Genomic DNA, 9497 nt, shown 5'->3' on the forward strand with positions numbered 1-9497 from the left:
GCCTACTGTATGCCATGCACCCTGCCAGGTGCTTTGCATAGATCAAGTCCTTTAATTGTCTGAAGAGCCCCATGGGAGAGTGTTCTACTGTACAAGCTGTGACTGTCGCAGCTGTTTTGTGCTCTTGATGTAAAGATGGGGTAACTGAGGCTTAGACGGGTTAAAAGCTTGCTCACGGATATGCAGGGTGCCGGGATCTAAATATGCATTATACCCATTTTTCAGATGAGGAGTCAGCGGAGCGATTAAGTGACTTCCTTGAGGCCACACAGCCTGGCATCTGCAGAGCCAGATGGACAGTGGCCTTGGCCCCCAAGCATTCTGAAGCCCAAACCCACTCTCTGGCTCCTGTCTGCAGCAGTTCAGTGGGTGGAAGCGACCTTGGGAGGAAATGTCCCCATGGCCCCACCTCCCCTCCACCTTCTGCCCTGTCTGTCTCCAGGTGGGTGATGGAGGAGTGGAGCACCTGCAGCCGGAGCTGTGGGAAGCTGGGGGTGCAGACTCGAGCAGTGCAGTGCCTGCTGCCCCTCCCCAACGGTACCCACAAGGCCATGCCAGCCAAAGCCTGCCCTGGGGACCGGCCGGAGGCCCGGCGGCCCTGCCTCCGAGTGCCTTGCCCAGCCCAGTGGCGGACGGGAGCCTGGTCTCAGGTGAGTTGTCCTCAGAGGGTGGAGGGGCTGGGCCAATGGGGCACCTTCTCTGGGGAGTCAGGGAGGAGGTGGCACTAGATGCAGAACTATTGAAAGATCTGGTGCTCCCTGAGGGGCAGAGTTTCTGGATGACTTCCCCCCCCAACCCCCCGCCCCCTTACATGACTTGGTTTTTCTCAAAACTGAGTGGAACAACTCCCATGTACCCTGGGCCATGGCTCTGGGCGAGGCCTTTAAATTCGTTCACTGTTTGCTTTGACCTTCATGCAGCACTAGGAGACATGGGCTGTTATCCCCTTGTTACATATGAGCAAATTGAAGCACATTCTTGCATTTAAGAAATATTTGCTAAGTGCCAGCTACATGCCAGGCACACTGAGCTAGGAAGGCAGGAATCCACATTAGCCAGCCAGATCTGATCCTTGTGCTTGTAAAGCTCATGGTCTAGAGACGGAGACAGAAGGGACAAGTAAACTCATGACAAAAGCATGTACAGGGTGCAGTTGGATCTGTGTGGGACGTGAATGGATTAACGTACCCGGGGGGGCCTCACTGAGGGGGTGATCTTTGAGCTGAGGCCTGAGAGATGAGCCACAGAAGGCCCCTGAGGCAGGAACAACCTTTCCATATGCCAGATCCTGAAAGGACAGTGGGACTGGGGCTTAATGAGAGGGCCGGGGGCTGCAGGAGGACACTGGGAAGGTGGTCGGGGCTTTATGAAGCTTTAAAAGCTGTACCGCATCCTCAGAGCAGTGGAAACTACCGAGTTTTTACGTGGGTGTTACGAGCTCTGATTAGCGGTTTAAAGGCTCACGCTGGCAACTCGGTAGAAAGTTCATTGTTGGGAGGCAGAGTAGGAAAGGGAAACAGTAAGAAGGCTGTGGGGTAGTCCAGGCGTTCTTGGCTGGGCCCTGGAAGTGGCCATACGATCTTTTCTTGATGTCTTCGGTTCTCTCTTAGAAATTCATTTGTTACAAACCTTGAAGACATTGTGCTAAGAGAAGTAAACCAGCCACAAAATGACATATGATCCCACTTAGACGAGGTACCTAGAATGGTCAAATTCATAAAGACAGAAGGTAGACTGGTGGTTTCTAGAGCTGGGGGAGGGAGGGCTCAGGAGTTGGTGGTTCATGGGGACAGAGTGTCAGCGTGGAAGGATGAAAAGACAGTCCTGGAGATGGACGGTGGTGAGGGTTGCCCAACAACAGGAATGTACTTAATGCCACAGAACTATCTACTTAAAAATAGTCAAAATGGTAAATTTTATGTGATGTATATTTGACCACAATTTTAAAAAACTCATTTGATCAAGGAGACAAGCACGATGAGGGTTATTGTAACAGCAGAAAATTAGGGAATATCCTAAGTGTTTATCTATTGGAGATTGGGAAAGAGAATCATGGTCTGTTCATACAATGAATATACCACATAGCAAGAAAAACAAACAAGCTTGAACGGTACACATCAACATAAACCTCAGAAAAGTAAGTGTGAGAAAAAGCACTGAAGTATGAAGAAGAAAAGCCTTCCAATTTACTTAAAGTTTAAAAAGGCACAACACACTATTAGAAAATAGGCCGGAATGCTGATGTTTCAAAGCTGGTGGTGATACTTGAATGGGTCTTTATGACCAACTTCTTCAGACTTCTCTGTATGCTTGAAATATTGCATCACAAAGAGTGTTTTGAAATAACCAAGAATCCCCACACAACTCACGAAGATGTTCTGTTCTTCTCCGTAATACGTCGATTTGTCTGTTTTAGTATAAAACAGAAAGATTGCTGGTCCCACAAAAGACCCCGAGGGTAAATCTAACAGAGAAGTGACAGATGGTGGGAGATAGTTGCCCCTTATAAGTCTTGGCAAGCACTGAGGGCAACTGTTGGTAATTATTCACCCCGGGAGGATGAGCCGCCTTGTGTCATGGTTCTGTGCGGCCTGTGGCACGGTGTCTCCCTCGGGTTGTCCCAGGCCCAGTCTGAGAAGCGGACCTCTGCAAGCTCTTCCCCACCCCGCCAGGAGCGGCTGTGCTCAGTGCCTGAACCCAGCCTTCCCAGTCTAGTTTCACGCTGGGCAGTCTTGCTTTTCCTGGAGCCCCCCCCCCATCTGTCAGCGGAAGAAGCTAAGGGGGGTGCTGTGTATGGCAGCCCTCGCATGCGGTTGTGTGTTCTCCTTTTGCCCTCGCCTTGTCCTCTTGGGGAAGAAGACACCTTTGAGCCTGCCTCTGCACGCTGGGTTTTGGTCATTTGAGCCACAGATTCATTCATGTCTATGGGACCTTGTCACCCAACTGTGTGTTTAGCAGATGCCATGATCCAGGACCCTGCATCCTGTCACCAAGATATCATCAAGTAAACCATCCTGCCCCAGGTCCCAGGGGCCGGTGTGTCAAACAGGGGAGTTTGCCAGGATGCTACACAAAACATTTAAGAACCCGGACACAGACCAGGCAGAGTGGACACAGGCGGCATTGCCGGAATGGGGTCCTGAGCCAGGTTTAACCGTTCAGATGGTGGAAGGGTTCCTGGGGTTCTGAGCTCAGTGGCTGTCTGCCACCCAGGACAGGCGTATGTGACAACTGGCGTGCTGTCCTTGCTCATCCCGCTGACCAAGTGGGGACTTGGCACCTTTGTTTGTACGCTTTCTGTCCTGGGCATTGGCTGGATTGGAGCTCACTGCCCCCTCCCTCTGTCTCTCCACCCGCCCCTCCCCGACCACTGTGGCCTGGCCCTGCCTGTCTCCTGGCAGTGCTCTGCCACCTGCGGAGAGGGCATCCAGCAGCGGCAGGTGGTGTGCCGGACCAATGCCAACAATCTCGGACAGTGCGAGGGGGACAAGCCGGACACCATCCAGGCCTGCAGCCTGCCTGCCTGCAGAGGTGAGCCGGAGAGGATGGGGTGGGGGAGGCCAGGCAGGCCCAGCTCCTCTAGACCCGATTCCCAGCCCAGCCTGTATACTGGCCCCCTAGCAATCCCCAACATTAGAGGTGCTTCTCCCTGCTCACAGGAAACCTCCAGAACTCTACCGTGAGGGCTGGTATCCAGGCACTTGTGACCCCACAATCTGGGTCCCTACATCCTATTAACAAGATAACATCAAGTAAGTGTATTTCTCGGCCCCACGCCTCCCCCACCCTTCCAGTGGTCACTGCTCCATGTGGTGGAGCAGACCCAGCTTCCAGTCTGTGCATGTGACCTTAACCTCCAGAAGCCTCAGATTCCTCAGCTGTGAGGTGGGGATAATGCTTGTCCTGGTCCATGATCCCTTATCTGCAATTCTAAAATGCTGAAAGCTGCACATGTTTCCCTGAATTTGGTGCAGATTCATTTGGCAGCTAAATGTGACCTGAACTAACAAGAGATCCATTATTCTGCTATAAAAACATTGCCATATTTGGTTATAAGATGATGTCCCAATCTCCACTGGGAATGTTATACAATATGAAACAGTGAAAATTATTTTTCTAACCTCAAAAGTTCTGAATTATGAGCCATGTATTGTTTCAAGATTTTTGGATAAGCAGTTGTAGATCTGAGCTGCCGTCCTACGGCTGTTGAGGGAATTAAATGAGATAATGCCTGCACCCCTGTCCAGCTGTCAGCTAACAACAACCAAAATAGTAGCTTCTCTCTGCCTCATGATCAGTTCTTTCTCCCACACATGCATCCATCCACCCACCCATCCATCCATTCATCCATGTACCCATCCATGCACCCACCTATCTCCTCATCCACCCATCCATCAATAATTGAGTAAGCACCTGCTATATACCAGGATCAATGTCCTATGTGCCCTTCTATAGTCCTTCTCTCTTTCCCAAGGGTAAGTAATTGTAGATCTGAGTTACGAAAATGAGTAGCAGAAAGACCACAGATCCTAACTCCTAGTGACCTCACCTGTAAAACAAAGCAGTCTGACTAGATGTCCTCGGAGAGTTTTCTGGCTCTAACTCTGTGGCTTCTCTGCCCCTGTGCGGAGGCTCAGGCTGTGCAAGGGCCTGGGTTTCCTCTCTTTTCCTCCCAAGAGCAAAGGATGGGGCTCTGATTCCGGTCCTAGAATTCTGGTGCCATCTAGAGGCCACCAGACTCATTCCTTCTACTTCTGTTGGCGCAGAAACAAAGCAAAAGAGACTAGTACAGTGAGCGCTCCTGTATGCCAGGAATTTTATAAATGTTATTTATCGTGTTATTATTCATTGGTAAATGCCAGCGTTACCCCCATTTTACAGGTGATGCAACAGAGGGTGGTGGTGGAGAAATTGACTTGCCCACGGCCTCACAGCTTTTAAAGTGGGGAGCCTTGGTTGGAACCTAGATCTGCTTGATTCCACATTTACTGGTGGAGAGTTAGTGTTTGATCAGCGTGTCACAAGGTGACTTACCTGGGTATTCGCCTGGTCCTGGTGGAGTGGACCCGACTCCTTTGGGTTGGTTGGGAGGAGGTACGGGTCCCCACTTCCACCCAGAGCAAGGTTCCCAAGGTCTGCTACACGTTAGAGTCACCCAGTGCCCGGGGCACACCCACCCCACCCGTCTCTCTGGGTGTGGGAGCTCGCCAGTGGCTATTTGTAAAGCTCCTAGGTGAATCCAGGTGGCAGTCAAATCTGACAACTCATGATGTAGGGCCGTGGTTCTCAGAGTTTCCCGTGTATTGGCATCACCCTGAAGGTCTTGTTAAAACACAGAGCTGGGCCCTCGCTGGTTTGGCTCAGTGGATAGAGCATCAGCCCGTGGACTGAAGGGTCACAAGTTCGATTCTAGTCAAGGGCACATGCCTGGGTTCTAGGCTTGATCCCCAGTGTGGGCGTGCAGGAGGCAGCAGATCAATGATTCTCTCTCATCATTGATGTTTCTCTCTCTCCCTTCCTTTCTCTGAAATCAATAAAAACATATTTAAAAACAAACAAACAAACAAAAAACACAGAGCTGGGCCCCACCCCAGAGTTTCTGATTCGGGAGGCCTGGGTGAGGCCTGAGAATGTGCATTTCCAACAAGCATCGGTGATGCTGACGCTGCAGGTTGGGGGCCTGCTTTGAGAATCACTGCTGGGGTGTAGCCCCTCTGCCACATAATAAGGGCTGTTACTCGGTCCTGTCTCCGTCAGGTGGCCCGGGTCTCCATCTGGGGAAAAGCTTTATAGTGCGTCCAGACAGAGCAGAAGGGCCTGCCGCTGGCGGGCTGAGGGGGAGGCCGGGGGTGTGTCCTGGTGTCAGCGGCTGACAGATGTCCTCCCGGCATCGGTCCTTGTTCTGTGTGTGCAGCAGAGCCCTGCATGGGAGACAGGTCGAGCCTCTGTCAGATGGAGGTACACGAGCGCTACTGCTCCCTCCCCGGCTACCACCGGCTGTGCTGTGAGTCCTGCACCAAGAAGGCCTCAGGCCCTGCTGCCAGCCTGGACCCCGGCCTGACCTCACCACCACCCTTCTCCACGCCTGGGAGCCCCTCGCCGGGAGCCAAGACCCCTCCAGATGCTGTGGAGCCCACTGTGGGGCCAACGGGCTCAGACAACCATCCGCATGGCCGACCCACACAGCTCCCAGGACCTCTGGGTACAAGCCCCCCGGTGACCCAGCGCCTCGGCTTTGCTCCCCAGAAACGGAGTCCTGGAGCATTGCGGAGCACTTCCCCTAACGCCACCCGGGGGCAGCCTTGGGGCTGGACCCCTGGCCCACCTCTGCCAGCCTCTGAGGAGAAAGGGCAACTCAGGGAAGACCTGAAGCATCCGGGCACCGGCCTTCCAGCCACCTCCCCGGTGACATGAGCCCCGTCCTGCCCATCCCGCCGCCAGTCAAGTTTACACTCTGTGGGCCCAAGACCTCCAGCTCAGAGGACACCCAGCGGGCCAGGGGCAAGCACAGACTTCCTTTTAAATTATTTGCCTTCTTGTCCTAGTTTCGGGCTGTGATACTTTTCACCTGTGAAATGGGTGTGCGAGGAAGAAAAAAAATCAGGGAAAACCGTACCCTGAGATACCTCAGCAGGCAGCCCCGGTGACTGAGTCGAACCTCTCAGGGGCTCCTGTCTGTCCCTCCTGCCAGGACTGAGGGCCAGCTGATGCCCTGTCCTCACAGCCACTGGGTCCCACACTGGATCTGTCCAGCTGCCTGTCTTCACAGAACCTGTGGGACCCCTGTGCAGGCCCTGTCTACCTGGCCCCTCTGCGCAGAGAGGCACAGCAGGGCCAGGGAAGTTGAGGGCGGGGCCCGAGGACAGTCAGTCAGAGAGGAAAGGAGCTGGGGGTGAGGGCGGTTGGGGGGCTCCGGCTGCCGGGCTGGGGCAGGTGGGAGGCGAGTTCATCTCTGGCCCAGCCTTTTGCAGCAAGAGCTCCGTGCAGCTCTTCCAGCCAAGGCCAAGGGGCGGTCAGCTCGCCACCAGTGTTGGTGGCCACCTCTGCCTCGGTAGATGGCACTTTCTGCTGCTTCTGGGACCTCCAGTCTACAGGTGGGCCTCCCAGCCTCACTCCGGCTCACCCAAGGGGGCTCTGGACACTCTAGAAAGTGTCTTCCTCATCCAGGGATTTCCCAACTGGTGCTAGAGCCGTGGCTAGACCAGGAACGGCAACTAGGTCATCACATCACTCCAGGGCGTGAAGGGAGACGACCTGGAAGGGGACACAGAGGGGGACGTGCGTTCTCAGGCTGTGCCCCGTCAATCATTGCCCTTTGCCAAAGACCACTCCTGCTGGAGTTAGGGGTCCTCTTCTCCCACCTGGCTCCAGCTGGGCCAGAGGTTTGTGGTGCTGATGGGGGACGGGGGGGAGGGGGGGCGTCAGCCTTCAGAGCTGAGGACCAGAGTCCACTCATAGCCGGGCTCTGGAAATGACAGGGGCCACCCCAGGCGGGATATGAGCCTCTGCCCCCCTGCTGGGGTGGGGAGGAGACGCTGACAGACAGCACTGTGGTGCCTCGGCTGCCCCTACCCCCTTACGTCCAAGGGCAGGTAACTTCCCTTGACTCTGGCTCTCTGGAAGCCACCTGAGTCCCCAAGGGTCCCTCCCAGGGGCCTTACCCCAAGTGGTGCAAGGGTCTCCCAGACCCTTCAGCAGCTGTAGAGGTGCTTGCTAGCTCTTCCTTCCAGGTGAGGGCTGTTCTGAGCCAAGCTACGGGGATAGGAGCAGCGGGCCAGCCTGGGAGTGCCTGGGGCGGAGAGCCCTCCACATGCTGCCTGCCCTTCCTGATGCTGGGCACACACTGAACCATTCCTGTGACCCCGCCTGCCTGGGAAAGGGCTGTGAACTCTGCTTTTGAGATCCAGATCTTTGAATTGTTATGTATTTATTAACATTGTCCTTGGTGGTTTGTTCTGGACCCCAAAATGTTGTGTTGTGTGTTTTCTCTCTCTGTGTTTTGGAGGACAGGGGCTGGGCTGTGGCGAGACGACTGGGGGTGGGGGCTGGACGGTGAGATGCTAGAGGCACGAGAAGACTTGACCCGCAGCCTCCCTGCCTTGGCCTCACTGGCCCTGGGGCTCCTCTGAGCATCACTCAGGGTGGAGAGAGAAGAACAGGGCTGGGGGCCCACTCAGGTTTCACTGCCGAGTAGCTGTGTGGCCTGGGGAAAGTCGACATCCAGAATTTGGTCCAAAGGGTAGACGTGCCGGGGAGGTAGTTTTGGGATCTGCATGGCAAAGAACATTCCAAGGAGCAAGGCTGTCCGCACTTGGAAGGTGGTGAACATTCTTTCCCTGCAAAAGTCCTGTGGGGTGCGGCTGCAGTGTTTGGACAGGTTCAAGCCTCGGACTAACGAGAGGGCACAGTCCTCTCGTGGCCACGTGCAAGTCCAGCTTGGATGGCAGAGCCCTCCCAGCACAATTATAGCCAACAGCTATGGTTGTGAGCTTGAACCTATGGTCCAAACACGTGGCCCCACGTGCCTGAGTGATAGCGTTCAGGTGCATGTAGTTGAGTAGGATTGAAACCCACGAGAATGATGTAAACAACTTGACCACGCCCCTACTTTGCCTCGTGGCATCTGCTATAAAAGAAAGACACGGCTTGTGGGCATTGGCGCTGTCCATCAGAGGGGCAGCATCCCACCGAGACCCAGCTTTCATCCTCTTGTCTGTCTTTTCTAAGCCTTTCATCGCCCCCACTCAGGGTCACTGAACCAGGCTGAGCTGGCATGGCACATAAGGCGCCCTGGGGCTGAGTATGCCATGGCCCTGCCGGCTCCCCACAAGTCCGAATGGAACATGGATGCTGGACAGATGGTAGGAGTGTGATGCATCTTATTGGGCAGGGCAGGCTGACATGAAACACGTGCTGTACAATTTAAAAGAACCAATCCACAGCTAACCCCCTGAGGTGTCAGACATTGCTAATCCATCACTGGGTGTATGGGTTTGTTTCTCACAGGCCCCTCCCTTGTGTGGCCCACGACAAGGACACAGAGAACCCCTCCAGGGACCTCACATGCCCGTGGGAGCATTCTAACCCTCAACTTCAAGCTCCATTTATATCTCCCTGCAAAAACCCTCCTCCCCTTAGAAGCTACCTCTTTTAAACAGCTATCACTTGGGCCTAGAAGTGCATACATGGTAACTCAGGCACACCTCGGGGGGACTGACCTAGGGAGATGCTAGCACAGGCCCTAGAATTGCACTCAGAATTGTTCAGGCAGGGAATTCTGTGGGACCAGCTACCCAGGAGGTAGGTAGACCACAAAGAGGTGGATGACCCAGGTGGACATATGCCCTTGGTGCTGTGCAGTCCTTGCCATGGTTGGTAGTGTGGGCAGAATGGGCCTCTGAGAACCTCAGCACCCCCGGCTCTAACAGCAGTTTGAGGACATTGCTTCTGTTCCCCTCCCCCACTGCCCGGGCAGCAGCATTCCATCCTGAAATCTG

General features: G+C 54.4%; 1 protein-coding gene across 2 annotated transcripts in view; it reads left to right on the plus strand.

Annotated features, from left to right (window-relative positions):
- Positions 1–8396, plus strand: part of ADAMTS14 (ADAM metallopeptidase with thrombospondin type 1 motif 14) — a 76717-nt gene extending 68321 nt beyond the window's left edge. The window contains exons 19-22 of one of the 2 annotated variants that reach the window (XM_036336992.1): positions 443–650; positions 3402–3531; positions 3660–3752; positions 5915–8396. In XM_036336992.1, coding sequence (XP_036192885.1) covers positions 443–650; positions 3402–3531; positions 3660–3752; positions 5915–6414 — 931 coding nt within the window. In that variant the 3' untranslated portion in view covers positions 6415–8396. Of the gene's footprint in view, positions 1–442; positions 651–3401; positions 3532–3659; positions 3915–5914 lie in introns of those variants that run through there. The other variant, XM_036336991.1, reaches the window with a different exon arrangement.
- The last annotated feature ends 1101 nt before the right edge of the window (positions 8397–9497 follow it).

The sequence above is a fragment of the Myotis myotis genome, unplaced genomic scaffold, assembly GCF_014108235.1.
Source record: "Myotis myotis isolate mMyoMyo1 unplaced genomic scaffold, mMyoMyo1.p scaffold_m19_p_15, whole genome shotgun sequence".
Lineage (NCBI taxonomy): Eukaryota > Metazoa > Chordata > Mammalia > Chiroptera > Vespertilionidae > Myotis > Myotis myotis.